General features: G+C 36.4%; 1 protein-coding gene across 1 annotated transcript in view; it reads right to left on the reverse strand.

The window, feature by feature from the left end:
* Window positions 1-6,531: 6,531 nt before the first annotated feature.
* RORB (RAR related orphan receptor B) overlaps window positions 6,532-17,391 on the reverse strand; it is a 36,979-nt gene continuing 26,119 nt past the window's right edge. The window contains exons 5-10 of the mRNA XM_032205647.1: window positions 17,105-17,226; window positions 15,622-15,754; window positions 14,019-14,126; window positions 12,754-12,864; window positions 7,379-7,491; window positions 6,532-6,861 (exon numbers count right to left, since the gene is read on the reverse strand). Coding sequence (XP_032061538.1) covers window positions 6,706-6,861; window positions 7,379-7,491; window positions 12,754-12,864; window positions 14,019-14,126; window positions 15,622-15,754; window positions 17,105-17,226 — 743 coding nt within the window. The 3' untranslated portion in view covers window positions 6,532-6,705. The remainder of the gene's footprint in view (window positions 6,862-7,378; window positions 7,492-12,753; window positions 12,865-14,018; window positions 14,127-15,621; window positions 15,755-17,104; window positions 17,227-17,391) is intronic.

The following is a 17,391-nucleotide window of genomic DNA, read 5'->3' on the forward strand; positions in this document are numbered from 1 at the left end:
TTCTGGGGACAACACAGGCAGAGAAGGTACAGCTAAATGAGGACATGGAGGCTGGGAGGAAGAGGAGGAAGGAACCTGCTTCCTGTCTACTGGGTGCAGCCTTCCTTGCAGACTGCAGGTGAATGTCATCTTTGAGAAAGAGCAAAAGTGAGTCATACAGCACTCCAGGCCTCATTCATTATGAACTAAGAATAAAAGGAGAAGAAAAGAGAGGCAAGGTTCTTTGGCCAGAAGATTGTTCTTTTAATGGGTAGTTATCATGCTAGCAAGAATTTTAGCCATTTAGACATGGCTCCCAGCAACCTGAAAATTGAAACTAAAGTTGCCTTGGGACAGGGACAGTAAAGAATAATATTATGAAAGCCTTTATGCATAGGGATATTGGCCTCTTCTTTCCAACTCCTGATGTGGTTGCCCAGCCATCTCTAGGTGTAGTGATTTCAGAAGATAGAAAGAGTAAAAATTCATACATACTCACTAAAATAATAGCAACAATGGTCATTATGTGAGCTGAGGAAAACCTATTGGTTGGAGAAATGAAATTAAATCAATGGCTGGCAAGATAATCCCTTGAAATGTACCTTTTTGTATGAGTTCTTGTAAAGGTAGATCTATGAAAACATTTAGTGGAAAGCTAGTAAAACTAGGGATTAGCAGAAATGCATTTATCATCTCTCATTACTAGGAAATTTTCCTAGTAATTACTAGGAGTTTTTTCACCAATGCAGTTTAAAAGTTGAATTTATTTTTTAATTTTAATTTTATTTTTTTTTTTTACCCTTGGGACGAGAAAAGGACTGGTGATGTCATGGAGAAGCATTGCTACAAAGGCCTGGGGGTAGCTGTGACTTTGTGTATCCCTGAGAGGAAGGGGCAGCTGTTAGCCACTTAATTTTCTACTATTCAATCTTTATAGGCATTTCTCCATGTGGTAGCTCAGCAAAACTGTTGCTGTCATTGTTGATGTTATCATTTATTCCACATCTTAACCTTTCGTCTTACACACCTGCAGCAATTCTGAATATGAGCTCACTTTAGCGGTACCTAAACTCATTACCTTTAAACAGCACTTTCTTTTGTCAATTGCCTAAATTCAGTAACTCATAGAGAGCTTGCTTGCATTTTTGTTTCCAAAAGGACTTAACACCATAAACTGACTGGTCATTAGTGCTCCACTAACTGTGAAACAATAGGTTAAGTGAATCCTGCACCAAGCTGAGGAAACTCTGACAGTGAATTCAGTTTATAACAGTTTATAACAATATTACTTCACTGGCTTGAAAGCCTTGTCTGGGTTGTGCTCATTTGGGCAGCTCAACCAGTGCCCTTCAAAGCCTCTAGTGTTCTCTTCCTCATTATCACCATTATACTTATATAGCTAGTTTTAATAATGAAACATCCCTGAGTGGCATACAGTGCAATATCTGCATCAAGCAGTGATTGTCATTTACAAAGCATGAAACATAAAAAAGAAAGGACTGGGTCTCCAACATGCTGCTTGTAATGGATATCAGAGATAGAAGTAAGTCTCCAGAATGGAGGCAGAAAGTGCTGGGATAGATTGGTAGGTGTGTATACTCTGTTATTGTCAGGAAAAGAAAGCCATCTCAGGTTTCCATTTCACATGTACTTAAAAAAGATTGTGCCATGTTTCAGTTTGGTCCGATTGTGCAGTGCTGTATTCCTATGATGTCTAATAGACAATGGCTCTGAAAATAATCTGCTTCCAGGCTGGACCTTGGTCCTTCTAGAAATGGCACAATCAATGCAGAGTCAGAGGGAAGGAAGATGCAGGGGGCCTGGATGTGTCTCATCTGTGCTTTGTAGCACAGCTTTACAGTGGGGAATGTAATAATCAGCTGCACTTCTCTAGCTGTGCTGCCTGACTGCTTTGCAGAGTGCTGCAGCCTTGGAGCAGCTCCTACAGCCCAGTGGTGGGAGGCTGAGGGGCCAGCATGTGAGCTTTGCACAGCTTTGCATCCTCTTTGTGTAGAAGTTTGTATGTGAGAAATACCAGCAAAATTAACCCAAAGGGTTAAAGTGTACACCTGTGCAAGCTGCTACCATTAAAATGAACAGTCATATAATAAAGCTTATATTCACAGGCAAATCCAGTAGCTGCTTCAACTGGAGCACCGTAACCTTGCACAGACATTGAGACAGCATTGGTGCTCAAGGCACTACTGAGAGAATAAACTGGTCCCTGTGAAATGAAGCAAAAATGAACAGCAGAAAGTGTGAAGGAAAAGCATTAAAGAGCAAGTATGATGACATCTGACTGTGCTCCACAAAGCTCAAAGGGGACCTCTTAACATCAAAGGTCTGACTTTGTGAGGAGTTGAGCACCTTCTGTGTGATGCTGAGATGCCTCCGTTTTTAGCAGACCTAGTTAGAGCTCAGGGAGCTTGACATCTTGCAAAATCAATTCCTAAATGTTGCCTATCACAAAGCAATCTTAAAATACACATTGTTTTTGGAAACTAGTTGATTCAACCGAATGCCTTCTATTACCTTGTTTGTTTGTGTTGATTTCTTTTTCCTTTCTTATTTTATTTTATTTTATTTTATTTTATTTTATTTTATTTTATTTTATTTTATTTTATTTTATTTTATTTTATTTTATTTTATTTTATTTTATTTTTTATTTATTTTATTTATTTATTTTTCCTAGCAATCACTAAAGCATTCTTTCCATTAGAAGAAAATATGACTCTTGGAATTAATTCTTTATGCAAAGAGCTGGCTAGAGTGACATTTACACCAAAGTGAAGTCTCTGTGGTAGTATAACAAACAGTCTATATCTGCCTGCTTGATGCCAAGGAAAATTTAGATCAATGTGGTTCAATTATCTGAGAGCAATTCTAGAAGACTCAATATATGTTTTAAATATCTGTTTGTTAAATACCAAGAATCCATCAATCATTAAAAATTGTGTCCTGTGTGACGAGCTTGTCACTAAAAATATCAACAAACATAACCAATTACTACACGGAGCAGATGTGACAAGTTCCAGTTCTAGAGATTTGATTAAAGGGCTCCAGATATTATTGCAGACTAATGAAAGCTAACAAGAAATAAACCATTGCACCAATATTGTCTCAATATTGTCTGAAATGCATTCTGTGAGTGGTCTATGTGGTTATTTACTTGGATAACTGGAACATGCAATATCCAATATTGAGAATTTGTGTACAAATGACTTTGTATCAACAATGACAACAAAAATCCAGCCTGTAGCATCTGGTAATTTTTTGTTATTCTATACTCAGTCAACGAAGGGCAGGAGAAGTACTACTTGACCTATGTGGCCAGTCCAAAATCACAGAAAATTAAATAAATGTTATCAGCTCTAATTAGCACAAATAAATAATGTATGAGAATAATTTTCTGTTTTTCAAATAAATAACAGAATTACTTCCTCAAATTCTGTAAAAGTAGAAACAAAAGTAGAACAAGCTATTGATAGTTATTGTTTTAAGATAATAATTCATTTAGCAATATTTGTTATTGTTTGTACAGGCTATTGCCTATCAATGACAATGAGGATTTTTGCATACCAGATTCTTCATGGTTTTATGACAAAAGGAGAGAATCCATTTCTCACCCCAGACTGTACACTGCTACCTCTGTGGTTTCTGGTAAGTCATTTAACTTCTTTATCTTCATTTCTTTATCTTTAGAAAAGGGTAAGTTATCCTTAATGATTTGGTCAAATCTTACTGAAGAGGTCAAGAGGTTGCAGTGATTAAAGAATAGCGCTTTAAGGATGAAATTCCCCATGGATAATTACTAAATAATATGTCATTTTCACTGGTGATGTCCATTTTGCCATCCTGCTTAAGTCATAATGTCAGCTAAAGACTGATTAGCTTATTTGAAAAGAATAAAACATTTTCAAGATGTAATGCATAACTGTGGATTGTTTCTAAACATAATAAACTTCATTTATCAACAATAAGAACAGTAATATTTATCACATTCCATATGCTGGTGCTTAGCTAAATATGTTACTTATACAGAAAATGAGTTTATAAAAGACTTCAAATGAATAGATAGATAGGTAGTAGATAGATAGATAGATAGATAGATAGATAGATAGATAGATATGTTCTTGTTGAAAAACAGAAGAAAAACATGAATCCCCTGCACTTAAAATTGAGCTCTTGTGGGATTCAGTTTGACTTTTTTTTTTTTTTTTCCAAGTACCTTCAAGCTGACCATGCATAAATATGGTTAGTTTTTTTTTTTTTGTTTGTTTGTTTTTTTTTTTTTTTTGATATTAGAAAGAGGTGGAATTTGGAGTCCTATTCACAGCTTTGCTGCAAGCAGATAAATCACCTTCTAAGAGGATGCCAGTCTTAGGGTTTACTAAGTGCTGTAAAGAAGCATCAAGAGCAATGTTTTACTATGTTAACTGAAGACATATCAATGTAATGATCAGAAAACATGCTCTGAATTTGGTGGAAGAAAAAGGTGTTTTAGAGATTTATTTCGTATAGGACCTAGTAATTTGGAAGATTGTGTCATGTTCACAACAAAATTATTCTCAGCACAACTAACTAGCTTGTGCAGGTTATATACATATAAGTTGGAATGGACTTAAATATTTATTAGCTGTGAGATCATAACTGCTCTTGTATCAGGTCTGGGAGTGCTAAAACAGTGTATGTATACTTGCAAACTGGTTGGTGTAGGGCTGGCCATATCAATTTTGTCTGAAATAGGCATTGAATTACTAGATGATGCAGAAAACGGAGCATTGAACTGAGACAGGAGCTGTGTGGTCTCCTGGAAAAGCCAGAGGCCTTAAGCTTATCACTGCCACAAGCCAAGTTTCTGCACCCACCATAAGGCACAGCTGTGTCCCCATTGGTCCCGGGAGCACTGCTCTGGGAGTGACCTGGCAGACAGTGGGGCTTTCAGCCTGCCTGCCAACATGCTCCTCCTCACCAGGCCTCAGCTTGCTTTGCCTTCAATGTGATTTGAAATAAAGAAATGCATCTGCTTTTCTTTATTTGCCCTACCTTTGCTTCATTTCTTTTTCACTTATTTCTGCATCCTCTTATTTCTGTTCTAGTCCCTCTGGTGGTGTCCCCTGAAGGGACTTCTCAGGAAAAGCTCACAACAGGTAGAAGTGACGTTAAAGACAGAGCCATGACAGGAATTGAATACCTGTTCTTCCACAGGCAAAAAGTTTATGGTTTTTATCCCTGGTAGACTCCAAATATGTTAATCATGACTGCAATTAGATTTAATAAATCCCCAACTTTAGGTCTGTAGTAGTCTATGCTTCTTAACTCCCTCCTATGTTTACCTTCGGTTTTGCAAACAAATAAATGCACATAAAATCAATTCAGGGAGAGACAAAAAGCCTGAATCTTTTGCTTGCCTCCTGAAGAGAGCATAAAATCATCCCTATGTATGTGTATATATATACACACGTAAGTGCATGTGCATGTAACATATATGTGGAATGGAAACCATCAGTCTCATCTAGATGAGGCTACATCAGAAATAGCGATAGTTATGTTCATCTTTGTAACCATGGCCATTGCTTGCTTTGACTTTCCTCCTCCCTCCCTCAGAGCTACATTTTAGGCTTCCTATGGTTTTTGCTGAGTTCACTAAGTCTTTCCATTGAGGTAAGCAAAAAAACAAGCCAAGTCTTGAAATTACTTTTCAAAGAAGTATATATAAAATAAAATCCTTTGTGGAATCAGAAAAATGTATGGGTGGGACCGTCTAGATTTTTATTCAGTGTTTCAGACACTTCAATGACATCATGTCCTAAAGCGTTCACTTTTATATATGCTGTATCCCTGTGACAGGGAGAATTCCAAAAAAGCTTTTCTTCTCTCCACTAAAATCATCCAGACAAGGCTTTTGCACCATTGATACATTCCTGATGTTTCATTTACAGACTGCACACATGCACTACATTACACGTCTCAGGAGTGATCCTGTCATTACACATTGGCAGTTGATGATTTAACTCTGACTGGCAAATTAAATTGTGATTGCCCAAAATAAATCTAATACATTACTTGGAGAGCAAGAAATGCATGACAGCCTGGCTGAGCATCCTTTAAAAGTAGGCATGGGACTTTTAAGCTACAGCATGTATGCATATAATACATACATATATATATATATAAGTATATAGCACATATACATATATATACGTATTTCATACATGCACAATAATTTCCAAGACAGCTACAAATTTCCACATGCATTAAACTATCTAAAAACATAGAAATAGGCAAGTCTAATAAGTGGAATTTTCTTAAATTATATTTGAACAATAAACAGCAAGAGTAATACTGCAAAGTACTGCTCTATTCTCATTTATATCTACAATAAAATTCTATGAACAGTTGTCTCCCAAAACATATCCCAATAAAATAAAATTTAAAAAAGGTAACACCCAGTGTACTATATTTTATACTCATAGTCAGTTAAAAAAAAAAAAAAAAAAAAAAAAAGGAAAAAAAAAGTAAACAAAGAAAAGAGAAAAAGGACATCCCCACTCAGAGTTGCATATTTACATTCTTCAAACTGTAGCGGTGAAAAATAATTCTATTAAGTGCAGAACATTCCTAGTGTTGCAGTAGTGACATTTTTAATAAGTTCATTATGAAAACATTTCTTTTTGTCTTAACAGTGATGCATTCCATGACTACGTGAAAATTTTATTATCCCCTTCACTTGCAGCCAGTGGTTGAGTCTGGATTGAAAAGCTCCTTATATAAGGGAGGAAACAGTGTGTTCACTATATCTGGATGAGACTGTTTAAATACCTGTAGTTTCTCTCCGTGCAAGTTGCAAAGTGCAGTAATGGTTGGTATCTTGGCTATTAACTGTGAGACATTAAAATAAGAAGAAAAGGAACAGGGAGGAAATAAATTTAGTATAAATTACAGTTTCCAGAGTGAACTAATATAGTATCTTTTTGGTTAACTGGATGCAATATCCTGAACTCTATCAAAACTACCTACCCAGACCTTGTATAAGACCACTGTTCAAGTACCGTTAAAGGCTAAAAGCAATTGTCCTGGAAACTTGAGAGAAGTGCCAAAACAAAAAGTTTTGTTAAAGTTCCTTTAACAAGGAACCTTCTCTAGGGGTATTTTTGTTAAAGTGGTCCCACTCTTTCTAGGATACCAAATAAAGTAATTAATGGATAGAACAAAATATGAACTAAGAGGAAAGACAACACCAAGAAGAAGAGTGCAACAGCAATGCTTACTGTTGAATTACAGCAATGAAAGCATTTAGTGTGATGATTTTAATGTATATTAATGCAGTAATGGAGAAGTGGCTACAAAAAGAGACACATGACTGAGGAGTGCTTGGCTCCTTGTTTTAACAATTTACCTTTGTCAAAGTCTCATCATCAAGATGGTTCTTCTGGATCACATGCTGAAGTGCAAAGTATATTTTTTCCTGAAGCTTCTGGACCTTCCTTGGCTCTATTAACCAGGCTCTGTCTAAGAAAAAGGAAGGGAAGAGATAAGGCCAAGAAAAGCACAGATGTGGTACATGCTCATGGATGAACTCAGTGTCCCATGCTGGCAAGCATTCACAGCAATCATAATTCTCATGAGGAAGGACTGCATGATAATTAAAACATGGTTTCAGAAGCAAAGTATCTTAATCCATTAAAGGATCACTGGAGAGATTAATTAACACATTCTGAGTATACAGCAACACAATATTGGCTCTGCATTTGTTTGTGTGAACCAGCATGTTAGAGGGAAAAATGGGAGTAGAAATGAAATAAGATCCAAGCATTTTATTATACTTTGCTGGTAGTCACTGCTCTAACTTCGTATTGATTAGGTAAAAAAGATGTCATGTCATCTTAGTGTCTTAGTACATAAAGAATAAGCATATTAATCAAAACAGTCACATATTTGAAAATAATATAATTATCAAAAAAAAAAAACAAAACAAAATGTATCTCGTTATTTATTAGGCTAACTTTATGAGACCAAATATTATATTCTGTATAAAAAAATCTTCCTTCAAAAGAATTTATTTAATAATGCAAAGAATTATGAGCTCTTGCAAAATCTTGAAGTGCAAATTTCTCATTATTTAAAAATATTCTCTTTTTAAACAACACAAAATAAAGATTATATGGCAGAATAACAATTACAGTTATTTGGACTTGTACTGATCTCAAATCCCAAGTGTAGGAGATTAAAAAGAAAATCTATATTCTGTCAAGTCATAGCTTCTGGAAACAACCATACACAAAGTGAAGTAGCAGACCCCAAGACAATCTCCAAATGACTAATACTCTGTGTTCATAGAATCATAGAATCATAGAATAACCCGAGTTAGAAGGGACCCACTAGGATCATTGAGTCCAACTCCTGGCACCACATAGGTCTACCCAAAAATTCAGACCACATGACTAAGAGCACAGTCCAAACACTTCTTAAACTCTGGCAGGCTTGGTACCATGACTGTGTCTCTGGGGAGCCTGTTGCAGTGCGTGACAACTCTTTCAGTGAAGAAGCTCTTCCTGATACCCATTTACAGCACCTTCTGAGTTCCCACGCTGCAAATTTTTTTCTCCCTCTTTCACAATCCAGACTGATTCTTGGATCTATAGATTTTAGCTTTCCAGGAGGAAATAAGAAATTAAGTTTTGTCACAGGCACGAATCTTAATGTACAGGTGCAGGAAAATCCTTCTCCTTTTCAGAGCTCTTCTCCATACCTCCCCCAGTCACTAAAATAATCCACAGAAAGAATGTAAATCAAGAGACTGGAGCTGAAGAGTATTTCAGCACAGAAGAAGCAGGATTCTGTCATTTGTCTGACTGTCTGTGGAGAATACTCTATGAAAAGTGACCTTCACCAAATGTTCTGAAAAGAGACAAAACTAAGCCTCTAAATACTTAGCAGATAATCAGAAAAAGAAAAAAAAAATGAAAAGGTTAGGGATCATGATCCTGGGAGATAAGCCAATGGATTCTGTACCACCAGTGGCCATAGAAACAGAATTGGCCAAGGGAACACACAGTATCTACACAAATAAACACATAGGAATATTTGGACTTTACAGTTTAGCTCCAAAATTTATGCTGTTGCAAAAACATACCTTTCAATAGTGTTAAATCAATGCCTATTGTGGCAGACTGGAAGTAGAAAGAATTATGAGAGCAATCCTTGAAGATGTATCTTTCTGCCAAAAGAATGAGCTTAAAAATAGACAGACTGTTGGACCACAAGCTTCATCATTTATCTGTCACAGAGCATGTTGTATATAATACAGTTCTTAAAATAATGACAAGAGCTAAGTGAAAATTTTACAATGGATATTAAGTTTGTCTCCCAAAATGTAGTTTCTACCAACTGAAAAACGTGCAAATTTTTGCAAGTTCCCCAGATACCTCTAATTATATTCTTAAAGTGTGGGAAAAAGTCAACAGATAAGTGGCTACCCATACAGAATATGAGAAGCACTTTTTCAACTCTTTCAGGGCTTTTCCTTGTGGGTTTTGGCAGCATCTGTATAAGAAAAACTTGAAGATGAACACTTGTCAAAGGAAGTGGATGTGTCAATAAATTAGTGGGTTGAATTACTGGTGAACCAGTGCTTTATTTGTTTACTTATGTTTGCAAGATAAAACACTTTATGGTGAAGAAAGTGGAACACATGGATTATTTCACTCTTCATTCATTCTCTGTTGCTTATTATATTTGAAAGAAAATAAATGGCAATTTTCAATGTCAATTCAATGTGTACTGATTTTTCTTGCCTCCCCATTCACAAACTTAGCAGCCCAGCTGAAAGGAGAATTATTTACACAGCTCAAACTTGCAGTCATTCTAACGAAGAGAGATTGCCTTCACACTTGCACATGATGCTTCAGCCCATTGTGTCATTTCTTGTTCAGTGACTAAAGATACAGATGCTTGCAGACTACAGCAAGAAATATTTAACAAGCATCACTTTTACTTTTTTTTTTTTTTTTTTTTTTCTGGTTAAAAGAATAGGAGACATTGCATGTCAACTTGGACATGAAATGAGAAACTGCAGATTATTGAGGTATTTCATCAAGTACAACCAGTTTCAAACCTCAAACTTGATTATGGTGAAAAAAACTTTGAATTACCTCCACTTATTTGTGTTACTTAGCAGAAGCTGCTATTCAAAAGACACCCAACTTTGACTAAAATGCTTTACTAGAATTAATGGAGAAATTTTACAACACATGCCTGCAATACCGCTGGCTCAAAGCCAGTGCTGAGTTGCTGGCTTTTTCAAACACTTAGTACAGCTGCAGATGTTTTAGAAGTAGAAATGAGTGTCAGTGATCTGCTGACAGAATGCATGAGATTTTGTTGCTTTCCAAAGTAAAGGGATGTATGAAGATCTGCAAACCTTTATCAGAATTTCGATTTCCATTGAATTCTTATCTATAGCTTCATAAATTACTTGATCAAAAGTCCATTAAAGTCAACAGGAAACTTTTAATTGCTTAAATAGTGGTTTTTTTTTTTTTTTTTTTTTTTTTTTTTTTTTTTCCCAGACCTAAGGTGTACAATACTCAAAGATGCTGGAAGATTTCTGTGACCAGATTTTGTTAAATAAGGCTATAAATTGTTCTCATTTCCAGGATTACCTGGGAGACAGTAATATAACTTCTTTTCAATTTATCTAGAAATTATGTAACTGAATTTCTTTCTCCATGTGAGATACCCCAATCTGATCCAAAGTGCTTTGAAGTCAGCTTCCAAATAATCTTATTGCTTCTGTCTGTTCAGGAAACACCCTAAATATTAAAAAGGTCAAATATTCAGCCATCCCCATCCTACTTTTCCTAGCTTTATAATATGAAGTCAGCCTGAAATCATCTTCTGCTGTCTCTGTTAGTATATTACTGAGGAACTGTACAGCCTAGACTGCCACAGAATTTCCAGGTTGTCTTCAGCTTTGAATTGAGTCAGTCAGTTGACAGGTCACTAATGTTAAACAGGAACAAATGTTGCACATCTCTGTTATTCTCATAGGTTGGGTCTTTTTTGGGGAGAAAAGGGCTGGTGGAGAGGGACCCAATAAGGCACTGTGTCCCCTGTCCCAGAGGAAGCCAGGACATCTGGGAGGTGTCACACAGGCAGCTTTCACACCCATGTACAACTAGGACATGGCTGAGGAACACATGGTAATGGGGGCTCTCTGGAGGGTCATCTTTGAAACATCCTGATCTCACATCTAGCAGGCACTAGTTCAAACCTTTCACCTCCGAGCAGATGACTGCAAGAAGTGCTCAAAGGAAAAATAGGAGTAGAGTGCTTTCAGGAGGTGTCATTAATGAGAACAAACATGTTGATACCATCTGTGCTAGTCTAATTCTGCCTAATGTGATTTCCACCACAGATGTGCAAGACGGCAAAGTGACCTAGAAGAAGTCCTTAGGGAACAGGCTGGAAAAATGATTAATGGTGGAATTTTTTGAAAAGGCCTTTCAAGGGGTTACTCTTAGTGGGAACTGGAGGTCTGCCACACCTGAGGAATGTTTAAAATACCACACTAAACTGAGTTTGTCTTTGTGGAGTTACGTGAATATATGAAAAGAAATATTTTGCCCCTGGAATTATCACTTCTCACATGGACATAAATTCAGACAGGAACTCATGCAGATTTTTACTACTCATGTTCTTATCCCCATAGAAAAACCCAGTCATAACTAGGGACCTGCTCAGGGTCGTGAGATCTGAGTTCACTGAAAATCCTAAGAGGACCATGCCTTATCTTGGGTACCATATTTCTCTGTATGTATGCTGGAGAAATGCCAGCTGGCACTTCTTGTCTGCACAATCTTGCTCCTTGTCTATTACCATTATTCTCAGCAACTATGTCTCCCTCAAGTTCCAGTCTAATGAGATGGTCTTTGACTCAAATAGCAAATCTTTGCCTATGGATTAAGTTCAGGTAGAGAACAATTGATTCCCCCCTCCCCCATTTTCTTTCTTTCTTCCTTTCTTCCTTTCTTCTTTTCTTCCTTTCTTCCTTTCTATCTTTTTCTTTCTTTCTTTCTTTCTTTCTTTCTTTCTTTCTTTCTTTCTTTCTTTCTTTCTTTCTTTCTTTCTTTCTTTCTTTCTTTCTTTCTTTCTTTCCTTCTTTCCTTCTTTCCTTCTTTCCTTCTTTCCTTCTTTCCTTCTTTCCTTCTTTCCTTCTTTCCTTCTTTCCTTCTTTCCTTCTTTCTTTCTTTCTTTCTTTCTTTCTTTCTTTCTTTCTTTCTTTCTTTCTTTCTCTTCCTTCCTTCCTTCCTTCCTTCCTTCCTTCCTTCCTTCCTTCCTTCCTTCCTTCCTTCCTTCCTTCCTTCCTTCCTTCCTTCCTTCCTTCCTTCCTTCCTCCCTTCCTCCCTTCCTCCCTTCCTCCCTTCCTCCCTTCCTTTCCTCCTTTCTTCCTAAATTATATATATAAATGGTATGTTACATAGTCTGCTTATCTGGATTTCTGTGATAGGGCCACCACATTTTTGATCTATTTCCAACACGTGTAATTGTTGGCAGTCTAACCAAAATACTGGGAGTTGTATTTGACTAATATAGGTATTCTTCCATTGAGTAATACACAACTTGATACATTTAATACACCTTAAACGGTTGTTCAAAAAAGTAGAAATAAAGGTGGACAAGGATGTTAAATACAGAATGAACAAACAAACAAATAAACTAAACAACAACAAAAAAAGAAGATTCATTCTGGTGTTTGGATTAAATAAATACCTGGTGATATCAGAACTGCAGATGAAAACAAGGCAATCTCCTCCTCAGTGAGCTGTAAGGAACATAAATTCTTTGCAAAGTCAAATGCTTCATTCACCAGATCATCAGAACCTACAGACCACAAAGGACAACATCAAGTTAGAAATGTATTAGCTTATATTTTTCCTTTTCATGTTTTTTTTTTTTTTTTTTTTTTTTTTAAAAAAAAAGCACAAATATCCCTACTTCTAAAACAACTACCTTTCATCAGCTATTAAAATTCTACTTGCTCTGAAAATCAGCTACTTCAGGTATCACTTAATCACCCAAAGAAGCACAAAAAATTATCAAGAATTAGGGGTATGACTTAAATGAACAACTTACAGAGATTTTAAAAAGGTGTTTTCTATTCCCAGCATGGAAAGAATTTTTATTTCTAATCAGACATAAAAACTAATGGGGGTGAATGACCAGTCCTAAATAACTTTCACTCATATTGTTTATTAATTAACAGTACAAAAATTTTTGAAAATTTGTGAAAATATCATAAGGACTAAAATACTTAAAACAGTACAATTAACACACACATAAATGTTTATTCATGCAAGAAAGTGTTATATTTATTCATATGCAAGAAAAAATTATACCTATACAGTAATTTTTTTATATAAATTTTTGATATAAATTACTCTCCTTGAATGTGATTCTGTTTGTGTCATTTTAAATTTGCTAATAATGTATCACTCTCATTGACTGACAAAGGACACACATTTAGCTATTAATGTTTTAGGTAGCCTTTAATATTATGTCAAGAAATGAAGCAATTGCTTTCACATATGAATCTAAGTAAGCTTAAATGTTTTCAGCAATACAGTATTTTAGACAAGTCCCTTTGTATATTTTATTGTGGTTCATCATTTTAGTCCCCTCCTTGGTGTAATAAAGTGGCCTTCTGCAGGACACAATTAGTGGGAGGGATTTGATATGTCAAGCATAACTGACCTGTGATGTTAAACCATGCAGCTTTCACCATGAACTCATGCTTTATCAAAGCTTTAGATGGAAGAGTATGTCTGATGTCTCTGTCTGATAAAACCCTCATAGTGCTCCTTTCCTTTAGAGAAAAACACCCACTACCGCTGGCAACATTTTCAGTTCGACTGTAGAGATTTGGATATTTGAGGTTCAACGTTACTAAGGTTTTCAATGTGTGTCAGTATTTTCAGAAAGATAAAATCTGCTGTTATTTAGCTCTATGTAATTGGTTGAAAAGAAGATCAACATACCCAAGGCTTTAAACATTTGCATCCCTCCATACTTTCCTTCAAACAAAACAGTATTGTTGAGTGGGTTGAAGGCACGGCACATTCTCACCAAAACAACTTCCAAGCAGCCTATAGGACACAAGAAGGAAGAAAAGTACCACACATTACTGTAAAACATCAGAATACAGGAAATTTCAAGAAAATATTTAGGAAGATATCAATCATTAGAAACATCAACAGGCACAGAAAATCTTTGGAGCCACCTAGATGATCTCTCTCTGAATATGGGAAACAATAGTTCTGTCTGATTTGATTATAGAAGATGAGTAATTTTTGGGCCAGCCTCACCATATTTTCTTTAGGCTTATTTTCTTCTTGCAGCAAATTGGTAACATAGGCTTAATCTGAATTTAGACCTGGAAAAATGAATGGAATAATAATTTTAAGCACCCTCTAACTAAATCCAAGTTTCCTGTAAGAGAAACTCTGAATTTGAGGATTCTTTTACAAACATGTTTTAGATTAAAAGGTCCAGATTTTCTAACTTCTGCTTGGCATTAACAGCAAAACAGAAAATAAAACCTGATGTGTTTATACATGCTGAAGCTAAACAGAGTTGTCTAACTGTATAGTCAAGCGCAACTATATCTTTTGCTTAAGGTACAATTGCGTTGCTAGTTTTGTCCATCAAATGAAAGAAATGACATGGGACGCACTGTCATTTGGAAACGTTTCAAAGTTAGTGTGAACTTAAAAAAATAAAATAAAAATGTTGTTATATGTCTCTCTTTTTCCAGGGACCTGCTCTGCTTCCCTTCCCTTTTGCACTTCTGCCCACCACCTTGGCCAAGTCCCACACTGGCCACAGACAGCACTAACCACATTGACTTTCAGATGAAGTGAACAGCTTTCTGTTGAAAAAGGAAGCACTTCTTATGCTTTAACAAGCTGTCTCACACCTCACTTTGTCACACCATTTTGTCCTTCTGAGTTTAGCGCTGTTGTTGTATAGTCAGAACAAAACTTGTCATGATTCTTAAGGAGAACAGAAATTACCACGTCCCATCTCAGGGAAGGGACCTGTCCCTTTCCTTCCACCTTGCCCTTATGTACACATATGCACACCCAGACATGCACAGAGAGCATGGCCAGAGCATGCCACCATAATCCGCTCTCATTTAGTTCCAAACCAACTGGCGCCAGCAGGGATTTACTCTCCTGCGCACTGGCTGGAGGGTATCTCTGTAGTCTCATTAAAAAGATTAGAAATGACCACAGAGGCATTCACTAATGACAAGTGGAGATTTTATGGGGTGGCAGATGACTGACTCGACCAGCTCAATTCACAGGGTCCTTCCACTATATGTCAGGTTGGAGACTGCAGTTGTTGCAATGACAATGTGTGTGTGTGTATTTAATAACCACAACTGACTGTAGAGGGAAGGGGATCAGAAGACAGTAACATGATCAGTGGGGAAAACTACAGAAGGGTTAATGCAGCTAATGAAATAGACTGAAAAGTAAGGTTCCATCAAAATTAAAATGACCTACAGAACAAGACAGCAGAGTACATTTCTAACGTACTGGGAGTAAAACCAGTCTCAAGCCTTTGGTATTTACCCACCTGACTTAAGGAGAAGAATTTGGTCATTCTGACAGAGCTCCATGAAGCCTGTTATCCGCTTTGCAAACTCCACAACGTACTGGATAGCATGTGTGATCTGAATGGCACACTGTTGCCACAGAGCTTCTCTGGTCTTCCAGGAAAACACACATGGAAAAGCAAACCAATAAGTAATGGGCTTCGTCAGTGCATAGAGGACTTCAAGTGGCCTTGCAAGAAAGTCGTAGGACTGCCTCCCCAGTCAGAGCTAGTGGCATCTCTGCCTTTCAAGGTGCCTAACACTTTTTATTAGAATGTTGTTTTCACAAGTTGGTTGCCCAAGTAGTCTGAAATCTCTCTTTGCTTCTTCAGAGGGGGATAATGCATTGGCCAATATTAAAAAATGATTTTAGTGTTGAATTTTGTGCAGGAGAGACAGTCAGTGGCACCAACAATGTAAATAACCCAGGATATTCCAAGGGAGGAAGTGGTGCAGTGCTATTCAGTCATCTGACAGAATATTTTTACTAGTTTGAAACTTAAAAAAATAAATCATTATAGTATCATTGCAATCTGAATACTGACTACCTGAGATTTTTGTCTCCTTGAAAACTACTTTCCTTGTGCATGCAAGTTGTGCAAATGCAAACCAATGTTCTTGGGTTGCATACAATAACTGTGCAAGTTAGTGTGTTTTTATTCCTGTTACTTCTTCTTAGCCCCATGGCTTTCCTAGAACAAGAAGGAGTCTCTTTGGATTCTTGCATGATCAGTTAATCTGCCAATTGATATCTCATTGCAGAAACATTCTTAGTGATACAGGCACAAGAGGCACAAGGAGCATGGCTTGACCTGTTAACTGGACTATATCTGAAGAGGTACCAGTAAGAAATATTCTGAACATGATCTGAGAATCACAAAGGCAGAAAAAAAATCCCAACAAACATGTAATGAGACCATTTTTCCAGCCACTTTTGAACAACTTCACTTTAAAGAGTGTTTTCAATTCATCACTGTTTGTTATCTATAAGTGACAGATATTTACTTTACTCACAGTGAAAATATTTATTATTCAGATAAAAAAGGGCTGTGCTTCTAACAACTATCAAAATGATAAGGAAACAAGTTAGGTTGTCTTATTTTCTGAAAACTCTTAAAATAGAGAGGGTCCAATCCTGATCACATGATGATCAACTGAATTTCTGCATAATGATTAAATACGTTGTAACAAACACTGGATAGAAATCTGGATTCTGTGACCATGTCTGAGCTTTAACTTAAAAATTATCCCAACCTGCTAGTAAGCTACTCCTTCTATTTATGAAATGTCACTCTACTTTTAGTGACCAGGCTCCTGAAAGATATTTAAAAGCCTATTTTCACCTGTATGAAACTCATCAGCTTTCCTTGCCAAATATGTTACAATAACAATTATATTAACATTGTTATATTAACAATTTCAGTTCACAGGGAACAGAAGAAAAAGCATATTACAGGGTTGTACCTTGCTCTGATAAACTTTAATTTCTTCATATGTGTGGGTCTGCCATGCTAGCTGGTGTAGTTCCTCCATTGTGTATTGGCATGTCTCCAAATGAGATTTAATGATATTCTGTGCAATTCGATCTGAGGGGAATAAAAAGTAGCTCATATGAAACACTCTGGTGAACAGTGAATTGCAATAACAAAATGTTGAAAATATTAAGGTTTTTGGAAAATGCAGATTTTCAAAAAATAAAAATAAAAGTCTTTTCTTTCCAGTGATACTTTTATCTCACTCTCTTTTAAAAT

The sequence above is a fragment of the Aythya fuligula genome, chromosome Z (assembly GCF_009819795.1).
Source record: "Aythya fuligula isolate bAytFul2 chromosome Z, bAytFul2.pri, whole genome shotgun sequence".
Classification (NCBI taxonomy): domain Eukaryota; kingdom Metazoa; phylum Chordata; class Aves; order Anseriformes; family Anatidae; genus Aythya; species Aythya fuligula.